General features: G+C 37.1%; 1 protein-coding gene across 1 annotated transcript; it reads left to right on the top strand.

The window, feature by feature from the left end:
• The first annotated feature begins 4,791 nt into the window (after nucleotides 1-4,791).
• On the top strand, nucleotides 4,792-8,014 carry CYP78A5 (cytochrome P450, family 78, subfamily A, polypeptide 5). The gene is made up of 2 exons (XM_077353782.1): nucleotides 4,792-6,013; nucleotides 7,099-8,014. The coding sequence occupies exons 1-2, from the start codon at nucleotides 5,057-5,059 to the stop codon at nucleotides 7,696-7,698; spliced, it is 1,557 nt and encodes a 518-aa protein (XP_077209897.1). The 5' UTR covers nucleotides 4,792-5,056; the 3' UTR covers nucleotides 7,699-8,014.
• The last annotated feature ends 7,960 nt before the right edge of the window (nucleotides 8,015-15,974 follow it).

Here is a 15,974-nt window from a genome sequence, read left to right as displayed (position 1 = left end):
ATCTCGATGATTCCTTCGGGATTCTGAATCTCATCATATGGATTTTTCTCATATTCCTCCCATCCAAGAAAGTATGAAGAGTCTTGCCTGTGTGAGTTACACGTGGCTTTCCTCGAGAGCAGGTTCTGCTTCATGATCTACAAATGAGAGAGAGAGAGAGAGAGAGAGAGAGAGAGAGAGATGTACATCTCTCTCGAACTTCAATATGAAAAAACATCCAAATTTCATATTATTGCTTTTGATTCGAACAATAGAGTTATCAGTTTCAAAAGATTTCATCATATCATACCCATTTATAATTCAACTTACATATCTCAAGATTTCAATTAAATTGAAATAAATTTCAAAATTTCTCACTAAGAAACTCACAACAGCTAAATAATACCCAAGAGAAAGAATCAAAGACAGAAACCAAAAGAAACACATATTAACACAATAATGGTGGAACCCATCCATCAAAACATGAAAACAGAAAAATACACATTAAATTAAGCACATTTCATTGGATGTAAGAAAATACACAATAATCTCTCCTTCAAAAGTGCATGGGTTTAGTTAGCAGGTTCTTTTTCTAGATTTGCAATAGGAGGTTTGTTACTAATTTTAAAGTGAGAGATTTGGAATCCCATTTTAGGAGGTTTCTTATTAGGCAACTTCTATTAAACTATAGAAGACAATCCGATGTTAAATCCTGGTATTTTAGGATGTTTAATCCTTCTACATTGAAATTTTTTTATGAATTATTTCCTTTTTTAGCCGCCCTGTGCAACGCACGGGTTTGCAATTAGTCATAGTATAAAATTGTAAGCATGAGTGCAAAATGATGAGCCTCCATGAGCTTGCACGTGCTATGCATGAGGTGTAAAAAAATTTACAATATTAAAAATTCCAATAAATTTTTTCCATGAAAACGTTTTCCAATAAAATTCTTACATGACAAGAAAACAATTAGCAAAGGAAAGAAACGCTTTTATTGTGGGAAATGATACTTTCACACCTTTTGACACTAAATGGAGGAAGAAAATGGAGGCAAATGTATCAATTCCCTTGGGCTCTGTTTCTATGGCACTTGCATGTGGCATCCATGACCCATCCAGGCAATTTCCAGGCAAAAAAAAAAATCACTTTTCCTCAACTTTATGGTTCTCGATTGCCAATGTAGCATTGAAATCTCTAAAAACTACCGATAAACAATTGTAGTAATTGCCTGTCTGGTACGTGGTATGATATATCTTTCCATACGAAATAACCCAAAAAAAAGAAGAAATTTCATGGGTAATCCTCTCTCTCTCTCTCTCTCTCTGGGTTAACTTTGCATCCAAATAGGGACTTTACTTGGGTTTACCCGGGATTTAAAATCCTTCCCCACCTCCATGGACTATACTTTCTCATAGAATGCTTAAGCATCCAAACAGAGCCTTAATTTAATTATTAATAGCATTCTTGGTTGATGCGGTGCATGGTGTAAAATAATGGGTACTACGCCATCAAACATGAGTTGCAAATAGTGGCCCCAACGGGATGCATGGGTTTCTCGCCAGGTGTGACTAATTCTATTAATGGCCTTAGTTGCCACGGGCATGCACAACCTTCTTTAATGACTAGGGCTGCACACGGTTCGGACCGGTTCTGATTAGGGAGTTTTTTTGGACCGAACCAATCACATCGGTTTAGAGAAAATCCAAACAATAACCAAACCGATCGGGGGTATAACCGAACCAAACCAAACCGATTTTGACCGGTTTGGTTCGGTTTGGTTCACGGTTTATCTGGTACAAATCCAAATCAAGTAGTTAAATACATTTATCTATCCGAAAAAAAAGGTTTATCTATCCAAATCGACCATCAACGGTGTACAACAAGACCGGCGCTCTCTCTCTCTCTCTCTCTCTCTCAACAAAAAATGAAGAGATCCCTCCCTCTCTAACCCTAATCGAGGGCCTTATAAAGGGGATGACGGATGATATATTCCCCCCCCCCCGTCTTTTTTTTCTTCTCATGGACTGCCCCTCTAAGTATTTAGTACTATTCTTTTTACACTTCTAAGGGGTGGTCTAAGGGGAAAGGGTGAATGTATTCTTTACTTTTGAATACAGGGAATTGATATAGACACACATTCCTGTTTAAATCACCCCTCTTCTCTTTAGATAGATTATTCAGCCTTAATCACCATCATAGTTAGCAAAACACATTTTATTCAGCCTTATTTAGCACTACTAAGTTTTGATAGCTGTACAAAGTCACTATGTCTTTTATTATTTAATTGCCTTTTTAGAGCTTTTTGGGAATTGTAATAACTTTTGACAAGTGGTTAAATAAAAGACTGGATGAGTTTGTGCAATCATCAAAGCATGTTAGTGCCGATATTAATATCCTAAAAATACGGTTAAATAAATGAAAACCTAAAATGGGAAATGTTATCAACACAACCTTTTGATATTTGCACAAACTCAGCTGTCTTTTCTTCTTTGATCGGCTCGTGAGAGTATTTTGGGAAATGTAATAATAGGAGTTCTAATGGAAGGATGCCCTTTCAGAAATGGGGTGCCCCCTTCAGTTTAGAATACCTCATGTTACAACCTTCTGATAGCTTTTTAAAACTAAAAGACAAGATTGCTCAGCCAAAACATCAAAATAGAGTGGTGCTGATATCATTTCCCCACAAAAAAAAGCATTTAATGTTTAAAATTTTGTCATTAAAAAAAAGAAAAAAGAAAAAAGGAACGATAGATGAAGGGCCCTTTTATGCATGGGCCGGAGAAAGTCCCTTGAATAGATCCACGACATTTTTAGAGTCCTTGCATCTATCATATATGAGGGTTGAAGTTGGAAAGTTGCTCAAATCAGGGCGTTAAAAAAATATGTTTAAAACAATGAAACCCGTTTTAAAAGATATATTAACGGGGAAAGCTGGAAAGGCCGTTTAAAAAAACCAAAAGTTTCGGTAACTAATGATCACAACTAATCATCAACTTCCTTAATTAAAAAATTAACCAACGAGAGTTTTGTGTAGAACCCTTTGGAAGCGGGATAGTGGAGTTTCTATTTCTCTTACATGGTGGGCCCCACCCTAAAACCCCTAACCGTACAGTTACGCTTCCCTTCTGAAGACTGAAAGCCCAAGGGCGGCGCCGTAGAGACGTGCTTTCTGAGTCTGACCGCGGGCAGAAAAGCGGACAGGTCGCAATTGAGCCCGATTTCCGTACCGGATCGGATCTTCGTTATTTTTTGCTTCCAGAGAAAACGTATCGACGTGTCAGTCATAAGCGCCACATCGCTCACGACACGTGTCAACATCGCAGCCTTTAGTGGTATTCGCGCCCTATTGTCAGAGCTAATAATCGGCTTCAAACCGCGGCTATTATGACTCGGTTAAGTTAAGTAGGCAGAGAAACGTCTGCCGTCTGTCATAATAAATAGAAAGTACCAGGATTGATAAATTCACCCCATCTACTTCAAAAAAGCATTTTCATGGGATGATTCTAACCCTCCCATCTAAAGAAGTACTCACATTATAGAAACTTCAATAGATCGGACGGTTGGGATCATCCTAAGAAAATGACACTTGGGTCACAACCTATTTACGTTGTGGCTCATCAAACAGACGGTTTGGATCATGATCCTATGGTGTGGGCTGTACAATCCATTTTTGAAAACTAATGCTCTGTCTGGTTGCTTGTTTTGGGGGGATTGTAGGAGTTTCAAATGCATGAGACCTCCCAGAAATCTATCCAAAGCATGTTTGGTTGTCATTTACACCTTTGACCACTAGACAACTTCTAGACATCATTATTGATTTTTATCCTAGGTGGTGCCTACGTGGGGGAGATGTTCCTCCCATAATCTACTCCTCTTTTTTCACCAAAATGAAGAAATTTGTTGGGGGAATTAGGAGAAATTCTTGTCTTATTCTTTTTCTCTCTTTCTCTCTCTTTCACCTATATTTTGATAATGACACCCTACATCCTCCTCTAATTTCCTCGCACAACCAAATACTACTAGCAAATCTCCCTCCTAATATTCTCCTCATCTTCCACTCTTGTCTAATTCTCTTTGACTTATTTTTCTCGTATTCTCCCAGCCATCTACAAGCAACCAAACAGAGCATAGGGGTGAATTTGCTTTAAGCTCATTTTAAGTAGACAGAAAAGGGGCCAAGTGATAATTGATCTAAGCCGTCCAACTATCAGGCTCCCCCTCGGATGCCACACACTTACGGCTTATTTCAGCCCCAAGTACGAAATCCGTCACTCCCAGGAGGGGAAAAAGAATACCCTTCAAATTGTTAGTTTTGATCCATTTTTGTCATGCAATGATATCAGCACAACCATTTTTTAATTACTGCACTAACCCATCTTGTCTTTTGTTATCTTAAGAGCTATCAGAGATTATTACAATTCCCAAAAAGCTTTTACAAGCCAATGAGGAAAACCAAAAGACAAGCTGAGTTAGTTCAATTATTAAAATAAATGGTATTGCCAGTTGGGTCGCCAAAGGTAAAAGGTGGTGGCATTATCGTAATTATGTACAATACCAAAAGAAAAATCTTCTGTGGCATCGTATCAGGGGCAAATCTGTAAATATGAAAAACTAGGTACATATGTACGATGCACAGCGTATTTATTTTCCCACAGTAAATTTCCCGTTTTAACCGTGGTTAACAAAAAGTTAAAAAACTAGCGGTGTATTTTTAACCCTAGGGTTAATTTTTGAAAAGTCCGTGTCTATTCCACGCCTATTTAACCGCCCTCTCACGCACTTTGTATCTCCATCTCTCTCGTCTTTCACACTCCCTACTTCCTTCACCAAACCCTCTTCTTTCTCTCTCCCAAACCCTCACCTTTTCCTCTCAAAATCATTATTCATCAAACAACCATTAATCAACAACCCACCCACCCCCCCGAAATTCTCATCCGACACCCCCATTCCTCCTTAGTACAACAGTTTTCAGAAACACCCAGAAAGAAATACAGTCATCTTTTATCAATTCTGATAATAAAAAAAACCTCTTTTTCTCTCTATTTAATAGTAACTCAAAACCCCATTTTGTGATTTTATGATGTCTTTTGATTTGGATTCTGCTTTTTTCCTTCTTTTCTTCCCCAAAAACCTCGTTGGTGTTGAGTTCTTTGCCTTGGCTTTGTTGTTTGCTGCTGTTTTTGCCTTCTGGCTTGTGCCCGGTGGGCTTGCATGGGGTTTAACCAAGGTCCGAAAACAGGGTCCCATCAATGGCCCATCGGGCCTTCCTCTTGTGGGTCTTCTCTTTGCATTTTCTGGCCCGGTGGCCCATCGGGCCCTTGCAAAAATTGCTAAAACCATGGATTCTGTTCATCTCATGGCATTTTCTATTGGGTTCACTCGTTTTGTTATTTCAAGCCATCCGGACTCTGCTAAAGAGATCCTTAATAGCTCAGCTTTTGCTGATCGGCCCGTTAAGGAGTCCGCTTATGAGTTGCTCTTTCATAGGGCAATGGGCTTTGCTCCTTTTGGTGTTTATTGGAGGAATCTGAGGAGAATTTCAGCTACCCATTTGTTTAGTCCTAGGAGAATAGCTGGTTTTGAGGGTTTTAGGAGAGAGATTGGGGAGAAAATGATTGGGAAGATTAGAGTTTTGATGGGGGAGAGAGGGGAGGTTGATGTAAAAAGGGTGTTGCATTTTGGGTCTTTGAACAATGTGATGATGAGTGTTTTTGGAAAGAGTTATTATGATTTTGAGAAAGGGGGAGAAGGGTTTGAGTTGGAGGAGTTGGTAAGAGAAGGTTATGATTTGCTAGGGAGTTTTAATTGGAGTGATCATTTTCCTTTGATAGGGTTGTTGGATTTACAAGGAGTGAGAAAGAGGTGTAGGAATTTGGTTGGTAGGGTGAATGTTTTTGTTGGAAAGATTATAGAGGAGCATACGAAGAAGGTTGATGGGTTTTTGGGTGAGGATGGGAAAGATGATTTTGTTGATGTGTTGCTTGGTTTGGAGGAGGATAAGCTCAATTATTCTGATATGATTGCTGTTCTTTGGGTTTGCTCTCTCTCTCTCTCTCTCTCTCTCTCTCTCTCTCTCTCTGATTGTGAACTTATTGCATGAATTTTTTGGCAGTTGATATTGGCTCTCCCATGTTTTGACAATTGGACAAACTCATCCAGGCATCCTGTCTTTTATTGTTGAAAACAAAAGACAAGCTAAGTTTGTGCAAATAATAAAATATGGTAGTGCCAACATCAGTAGCATTTTTTTTTAATATCTTTGAGTCTTGTTTTGTTTTTTGCATATTATTATTTTGTTGTTTTCTTTGTGATACTGGGGTTTTTTGTGATACTGATTTTGGTTCAACTACGTTTTGATAATTGTATCAAATCATTTTTTCTTTTATTATTCAAGCAGTTGTCAATGGTTATTCCTTTGATTGGGTCGACTTTTTCCACCAATGAACAATTTTATTGGTTTCATATGCAATTTTAACCCATTATTATTGATTAGCAAGATACAAAACTTACTATTTTTCACAGTCGGCAATATTTATTCTTTCACTGAGTTGGTGCTTTTCCTTACTAGTTTTATAAGTCTCGAATATATAATGTGCTTTTCTTTACTAGTTTCGTATTTCAATTCTTAGACTTGTTATTTTTCTTTTCCATTTTACAAGTCTATGAACTTGTTCTTTACCATGTAATTTGTTCTTAGGGTTGTGTGTTTTTTTATGAATTTCTTTGTTGGGTTTGATTCTGAGCATTGAATTCGATGGTAGTTGGTTTGCTCCGAGTTGGTTATGTTTTTTGGTTTAACTTGTTACAGTCCACAACATGTATTATTACACTGAGTTGGTGCTTTTTCTTTACTAGTTTTTTATCACACATGATTTGATTATGTGTGCGCGCTTTCATTGACTTGTTCTTTACCATTTTTGTAAGACCAGAAACTTTACAAGTTATTGCATTCATTGTCTCATGTTTTTTTTTCCCTAGAATTACAGTTCTATATCAGTTCGACATTTCAGTATTCTTCTACAGTAGTTTAGTGTTAATTGTAGTTCTTTTTTCTGTGTTATTAGTTATCTTTATGTATTGCAATAAACGCTCTGATGCTGTCTGCATTTCCATGCCCAGGAGATGATTTTCCGGGGCACTGATACAGTAGCAATCCTACTAGAATGGATTCTTGCAAGAATGGTTCTACACCCTGATATCCAATCCAAAGCTCAATCTGAAATTGATACTGTTGTTGGAAATTCCCGACCTGTGGCTGATTCTGATATACCCAATCTGCCTTACCTTCAATCCATAGTGAAGGAATCCCTTCGAATGCACCCACCCGGCCCCCTTCTCTCGTGGGCCCGACTTGCAATCCACGATGTTCACATTGGGAATAACTTCATTCCTGCGGGCACCACTGCGATGGTGAATATGTGGTCGATAACCCATGACAAGGCTATCTGGACCGAGCCAGAGGAATTCAAACCGGAGCGATTCATGGATGAGGATGTGAGTGTAATGGGGTCTGATCTGAGGTTGGCACCTTTTGGGTCTGGGAGGAGGGTATGTCCTGGTAAAGCTATGGGTTTAGCTACTGTTCATTTATGGTTGGCTCAGTTGCTCAAGGAGTTCAAGTTTCTCCCTACAGAGAATGGTGTAAGCTTGGATGAATGCCTTAAAATGTCTCTTGAGATGAAGAGTCCTTTGGTTTGTAGGGCTGTTCCTAGGTCCTGAATCTACTTGGTTTTCAGCTGAAGAAAGGTAACTGGACTGTTGGAGAGAAGGATGGTTATCTCCATGATTTTGTACCTGTGGCTCTTAGCTTTGGTGCTAAAGCCCTACTTTATGCTTTGTAGTGGTTCTTAGTTTGTTTTATGTCTTCTCTAGGTTTTGTTGGTTACAGTTTAAATGACTAATACCAGCTTGTTGCGTCAATGCTGGTTTTGTTTATCCATACAGTTTGCAGACTGTAGACAGTTTTTTGATATAAATACATCCATGTGGGCTTGTGTAATACTTGGAAGAAAGTGGTTTCTTAATTTGGGTGGTTTGTGGTGGCTTGAATTTGCATGTCATTTTCATTACATTTAGAAAGAGAACGAATGCAGAAATTCTCTTTGACCATTATTGATGATAATCCCTTTACAAGATAAAAAGGAATGATAGATGCAAGGGCCCTCTTTATGCAAGGACTAAAGAAGGGCCCTTGAATAGATCCACGTCATTTTAAAAGTTGGTTGAGAATCTGCTGGAGAAGGGGCCCTTGAATAGATCAACATCATTTTAAAAGTCGTTTGAGAAACTGAATTCAGTTGCACTTAATGACATGGATCTATTCAAGGGCTCTTGCAGCTATCATTCCTCTTCTATTATACTTCTAAATAGTGGTTTCTTAATTTGGGTGGATAGTGAATGCTTAAATTTACATGTAATTTCATTCAAGGGCTCTTGCAGCTATCATTCCTCTTCTATTATACTTCTAAATAGTGGTTTCTTAATTTGGGTGGATAGTGAATGCTTAAATTTACATGTAATTTCATTTCATTCAGGTAAAAGATAATCAAGATCAAACAAGATGGATATATGCAGCCATAGTTATTCATCTCATTGGGTTTGTAATGAACTTGAAAAAACAAGTGGGTACTTAAAAGGAGTGGATAGTGGTTGCTTGAATTTACTTGTCATTTTCATTACATTCAACCAAGATTTATATATGCAGCCATTGTCATTTACCTCATTGGGTATCCTAAACTGAAGGGTGCCCTTGCAAAATCACCAAAGTGCATTTCATACCCTGACTTTCACCCATCCTAAATGCATGATGGCGAGCCCCAGCCAATGGGGGCACCCTTTCACCCCATTTTTGCAAGGGGCGTGCCCCTCAGTTTAGAATTCCCCTTATATTATACTTTTAAATAGTGGTTTCTTAATTTGGGTGGATAATGTATACCATTCCCTCTTGTAAGACAAAAAAATATAAATCAAGATTGATATATACAGCGATAGTCACTTGCCAAATTGGGTTTATACATTCTTAGAGAAAGATGTCTCATGATGACTTTTGCGTACATAAGAAAACTGGGACTCGAATATTGTAAAGGTACATTTAGCAAAGGCCATGTGGAGATTTGGGGGCCTGTTGGCAGAGAAAACACACATATAGAATGTCTGGCAAGTTTGTGTAGGGTAGGAGCCTCAGTACTAATTTAGGTGATTAGTGGAGGTAGATGGGGTAGATGTTTGATATTTAAACTTGTCCCAATAGTAGAAGCGGGGCCAATAAGTGTCCTAGGAAGGGGCACAAAAATGGCTTTCTTTTAAGAATATCTCTATGAAAAAAGAGGTGGGCCTACTCTGTTTTGTAGGCTCCATTGTGAAGATGATATCGCATAAAATCCCACTAATGGGTTCTTTCAATCTGCTTTTTGTCTTTGAATAAGTAGTGGGCTTCAAAATTCCAACCTTTGGGAATGATCTTACATTCTGATTTTCAGAATGTCTGATGATTGTTACATATATGCTATGATGTTTCTTTGATGGGTCCCATTAGGTGAAGGGTCTCAGGATCATATTCTCAATTCTCCTGTATCCAAAGCTTTTGTTGTCATTATAGTATTCGTGTTTAAAAAAACTGTTTGGAGATGCAAGGTAAGAGGATACCACCTTTCATTGCAAGCTTGAATGAAGTTATCTATGAAAGTGATTCACTTTGCTCTTGTTCTTGCTCAACCTCAAGAAAAAAGAAACACCTTTTGGTGCAAAAGTTGGCCCTTTATCCTTCACCCATTTTTTTATCCACATCTAAATTCTTATCTATTGGTTCTCAACATACAATCCATCTTTATTCTCACATGCATTGTGCTTCTTTATCCCATACATGACTTTATGATGCATGGCTTCCTTATTTACTTATTCCCCTTGTGGTTTTCAGAGTATTATAAAATAAAACTCTAGGGTTACACCACCTAGGTGTTTTCTATGATTTGCATTTTACAGTAAAGAACCAAATGATTGAAGAACAAGAACCCAAACCATTTTTATGGTTCCAAGTTAGAATTCTTTTGGGGATCCAAATCTTCTGCAGAATATTTGGAGCTGTAGAAAGCTTCTCTCCTTTTTAGCCCCAGTAAAGGAGAAGAAGATGGTATTTGAATATCCAAACTATCATATTTTTTTCCAAACAAATGCAACTTGCTTTTCCTTTTCTTCTTTGTTTTGCTGATTCTCACATTTATCCCTAAATATTCCTTTGTCACCAATGTACAAATCTTGGTATATGGGTATATAAAGCAACAAAAGATCTTGAGCATCTCTTTTTTGCCACTATAAATGTTGGAAAGCTAGGGAATGTATGTTTGTCTTTGACTACCAATTGAATTTCACCTTGAAACCCCTTTCTAGGACTAGTCTTTCAAGCTTCTGAAGTGGGTCAGCATTGTGAACACAAGTTGAGCCCTGTGGCTAAGTATGTACCCATGGGATGCATCCACCATGAGCATGTCATGGCGCTCCATAGCATTCATAATATGTAATTTTTGGTTTTTTCCCTCCTATTTCATATATTCTCGGGTAAAGTTTTGCTATGGGGTTGACCAAATCCATAGAACTGACCACCCTACTCAGTGATATGGCAAAAAATAGGGTAAATTTTGGGTTTAATACTTAAAAATATAGTAAAAAAGAAAGTCAAACAAATGGAAAAAAGGAAAAAAACATACATTTACAGCATGTTTGGCTACATTGAATTCTTTTTCCATGAAATATTAGTGTACCCAATGGTGAGGGAAGGTGGGAGAGGGACTGAATAAGGAGAGGAGAGGATACTAAAAGGCTGAAAAACAGGGAAACAAAAAACTCCACTCAAAATATGATTAATGTTTCCCCTATTTTTTAGTAACTTCTACTCATTCATGCCATCTCAAGTCTCTCCTTCTCCCACCCTCCCTGCCCCTCTCTCACCACTTGAAGACAAATTGTTGGATTATTTGTCAAATAATCCATTTAGGAATTTTCTATTAATATTTAATATTAGATATAACCATAATCAATCAAAATAATTAAAATATATAGATCAAGAAAAGAGGTTAGAAATAGTTGTTTCAATGGATCGAGGCACGTCAGAAATGACGCTCTCTTTAGAGTAAAAACCCCCTCGTCTGCATTGGGTTCATCGGCGTTTGGCTCCCAATATTCAACCATCCTTCAGGGTCTCTTCCGTGCAAGGAACTGATCCCACGAACTCGTCAATCGCCCATATCGCAAATAACAATAAAAATAAAGATATAGTATGAAATCAAGAACGACAAGTAGTGGGTTTTTCAATGAAAACTGATTAGTTTTCTGGAGAAGAGAGTGCCCAGGAAGAAGATGACGTTTCCTTTTTAAGAGATAGAGAGGGTTGAGAGAGCCGTTGGAGATAATAAAGGAATGGGACTTTTCATACGTTATGCCCCTAAAATCTCTCCCACTCCCTAAGTATCTCTTAACTTCCCTAATAAGTAGGAAAAGATAAAACGGAAAAGATTTATTAATTTTAAATCATAAAAAAAATCTAACAATCCCCCACATGATTTAAAATTTAAAATAAACACAGGCAAGCGTGACTTTACTGTGCAATGGGTGTAGGTGTCTTCCGGACTTGAACCTACACTTAGTGTTAGCAATTTTCCATCTGAAGGAGTCATAGTGAACTAAGTCTTGAACTAGGTCCTTGAGTTCAGACTTCATCTTACCACACACACAGTACGGGCAATTACTTGAGTTCTAATTGGTTTGGCCCTTTACGGTCATGAGCCCTATCTTGTTTTCATGAGTGTCTTTAGGAAGTAGCCCAGCTTCCCACAGTAGCGACCATACTACCACACTCACATAGGTGAGTCCTCCAAAGGTGCTCTGTAACCCCCTGCAGAATTCTGCGTTGGACTGATTAAGAGATAAAACTCAACCTAAAACCGTCACAGTCATGAGCACTGTCACCATAGGAATGAGACTAGGGAATACCCCTCAAAATATTCAGTGCTTCACCTAGCCACCCTACAGCTTCGTTTTTACCCATTGAACCTCCTTCATGGAATCTCCAATCACAATGGTTGGGTGTCAACTGCGATGACTACCTTATGGGCTTCAGTCTCAATCCCCTCGATGATTTATCACTAGCCTTTGAGCTAGTCTTTTTAATTATATTGCTTTTAGACTTTAAAAGGTCTACAACCATCACTCTCTAAGAGACTTTTATTTGAATTGTGTCTAAAACACCTTTTTCACATTGTGATCATGTCAATCACATTTACATCATCATTATTCACTAATAAAATGAGTATACATGTCATATATCTGCATCATGATAATGCCACTCACTATAATCATCCATTATTCTTAAAAAATAATATCTAGCATAGACATGAATGGAATATCAACACAAATGTCATATTTTCATAAGTTTCAATCCCGCAAAAATTTCAAATACCCCCACATTTGAGCATTTAGTGAACATGATAATTTATTCTATTTGTGCAAGTACGCACCCCCACACAACTTACATTACGATAAGCATTTCATGATACAAGATATAATCTACACATTATATTGTTGACAATATATCTCTATTGATTTCCATGTCTGTTTATTTTTAAAATTTTCTCTTAGCACAATATTGTTTTGTCTTCAAAAACTAATGTCAGTATCATGTTAGAGTAGCACTTCAACATTTTACATGGGAATCTCAAAACCAGCAAGTACATATGTATGAAAATGATCCAGCCAAAGTATATAGGCATAGCAGTTAGATTAATAACATTTATCTACACATCCTCATCTTCGTTGTATTAAATACAACATTTGAGCAACTAGCTAGATTAGTCCTATCTATAGCAACGAGAAGCTAAGATATAGGCCAATCTCTTGATAATCAACCAAATAAGTCATCTATGTATTAGGTGGGTCCCATATACATAGGCCAATCTCTCGATAATCAACTAAATCAATGGCCCTGATCACCTACCACATGGTTTGATCCATGGCACCGTCCCCTTATATTTATTGTAAAGTCTACTAAGTTTACATACAGCAGACGAGTGGGTGAGAGAGATAATTACTAGCATAATTTAAAGAAACAGTATAGGAGATCAATACGGCAGAAGCAAAAACATGCCCATGCACTCAAAAGACCATACGTACATGATAAGATAGATAGTCTTCAATGTGAAACCAAAAGAGTGCTAAACAACATTCCTTATCTATTATTGTGGGTGTCGTTATGAAATAGCGACATCATAACTAACAAAAGTTTAGTCCGGTTGAACTGGGCTGCTTAATAAAAGAGATGGATTTCCTGGGATTCCTACTTCCCATAGGCTCTGTTCACTTCTTTTCCCTGGAAAGGCGTTTTCCTTTCCTTTCCAGGTGACGTGACAGAAGGAAAGGAATCCGGGGAAACTGTCAAGGAAAAGGTTTCAGATCTCCTTTCTTTCCTTGGAAAGCCTCTTTCCGATATATTTAATCAGAAACCAAATCTGGAGTAACAGGGAAAAAGTCAATTTCCATGTCATTTTCAGCTTTTAAATAAGAAATTCCACATCTGATAATATTTTTCCCTGGAAAAGAAGTGAACACAGAAATCCTGTCTTGTCAAGGTCTTGTCAGGAAAAAAAAGAGGTTGTTTTCCAGGGAAAACAGCACCAGGGAAAAGAGACGAACCTCTCATAGAGAGACCCACGTCCGTAAAATCCATAGAAACAACATTTCTAATATGTGAGAGGATTTGCCTAGAAATTGTCATGTTTGGGTGTTAAGGTCAAAATAGAGGAAAGTAAATTTCAGTGTCCCCTTTTATGGGAAATGGGTGAAAACTGCCAAGTATTAGATAAACCAAGAAACAAAGAAGGGTGATAATTTACAACTTTTATCAAGGGATTTGGATCCTTCTGACCTTATAATGGCACCGGAACCAAGTACTATTACGTTCATACATACATGTTTCAATTTAATTTGTATTTTTTTGTTTTAGGTGGAGAGATAACTGAAGCAACCCCAACATATTACAGCTCTTCAATGGATTGTGTGACAAGAATCATACATTTAATTGCTTTTATTTTGTGACTGGGGGCCATAGTTGTATTTTAGCTTTCTTTCCTAGAAAAGTTTTTTATGAGAATTTTTTTCCCTTAAATTCTATGGATACCAGTTTTTCTGAACTTTTTCTCCCATGGAGAAAATATCGCCTAGCGGATTGGTTTTTTGAATTTAACTTGTAACAGGAAAGTGGCAGTTTACAAGCAATCTCCCCCTCTTTGCAATGGATTGGTTTTTTTTAAATATAGCCCACCGTGAGAGAAGATCTCACGAAATCGGGTAAGAAAATCTTACCCCTTGAAATTTGGCTATTTGTTCCCCAATTTTGAATTTTTCTTGAAAATGATATTTCCACCCTTTTTGCAACTCATCTTTTTACAGCCATGCATAGCATGGGCCTACCTAAATTGTCTTACAAAATAATTTTTCCCATTTTATGGAAACTAAAATTGCTATTAAACATTGGAATTTTGATAGATTTTTTTAAACCTTTTGCATGGGTAGGACCCACCATTTTAACATCATGAAAAACTCAGACCTACCTGAAGCCCTATATAGGCCTCTTATGTCAAACTTCTATGTAGATGCTTGAAACAGAAATTAAAAGAAATAACCTTTGTAACTCAGATCAGAAGGGTGTTCCCTAACGATATTCAGCCTTGCTGATGCACTAACCTGCACTACCAATTAGAAGTAAGCACAGAGTAGCAAGATTCATTTTTTACCAAAAAATAAAATAAAATAAATATATAATTTCATATACTAAAGGAAATTGAGTGCTTCAAAAATAAATTCCATATAGATTAGAGGGTTAGGATCATCCTATAGAAATGATATTTTGGGCACCACTGATTTATGTTGTGTTCCATCACATAGACGGTTTGGATCATCCTATAGTGTGGTCCCTACAGTACTTTTTGAAAAATAAGGGACTGTAAGGGTTTACACCATATAAAAACTCTATAAATTAAAACTAAAAGAAAGATGAATTAAATTATTGAATCATGGCTTAAACAAAATATTAACATACCTGGACGAGGACGGAGGTCACTGCTTTGAAAAGGATTGATGGGTAGAAGAGAAGAAGTTTGAAACTTAATATAATTGAATATCTCTCTCCGCTTTCTCTTTAAAACTCTTTAAAACGTAACTAAAAAAAAGGGAGAGATATTATAGGAGATTTTATTGCTTGCAGAGAAGTTGTAGAAATCCTTTTCAAAGTAGACTGTGGAAAGAGGGGTTGCTTTCTCTTTACAACGTAACTAATAAAAGGGAGAGAGATTATAAGAGATTTAATTGGTTGCTGTGGAGAGAAATAAGGAAGTTGTAGAATTCCTTCTCAAACGTAAACTGATCACATTTCGATTCTACACACAGTAGTGCGGTGTATATTACACTTTCTCTTAAAAGGGGCTATACGCAGAACTAGCGTGTATAGGAGAGGTGCCACGTGTCAGCTTTACTGTGTATGAATGTAAAACTTGCCTAAGTTACCTAAAAAATTTGAAGAGATGTGCAATGAATGTAATGGGACAATGAGAAACGGCCTTCTATAATGGGAGAATAAGAAAAATGGGAGAATAATAAGAATATCATAAACTTTAATATAAAATTGTAAAAGAACCTATGCCAGGGTGTATTAGGGTATTACCCCTCTTGGGGTATTTTTGTAATTTACAAAATAAATTGGTTCAAAATTAGAAAGTCAGTATATTAAACGCATTTAATAAGTTTTAAACATATTATTTTACCGTTTTTCTTAAAAAATACATTTTTTTGCTATAATAAAGTTTGAAAGCATATGGGCAATATCATCTCAAAACACTCTTATCCTTTTGACACTAACTGTTCCCATCATTCCTCATCTGCTATACAGTTCGCACCCTAACCTTAAAATATTAGGTTGATATAGTAATCAATATGTGATCATCAACTTCCTT

The sequence above is a fragment of the Tasmannia lanceolata genome, unplaced genomic scaffold, assembly GCF_043159265.1.
Source record: "Tasmannia lanceolata isolate RefF3 unplaced genomic scaffold, GAP_Taslan_0.1 ptg000015l, whole genome shotgun sequence".
Lineage (NCBI taxonomy): Eukaryota > Viridiplantae > Streptophyta > Magnoliopsida > Canellales > Winteraceae > Tasmannia > Tasmannia lanceolata.
This window is presented reverse-complemented; position numbering and strand designations above follow the sequence as displayed.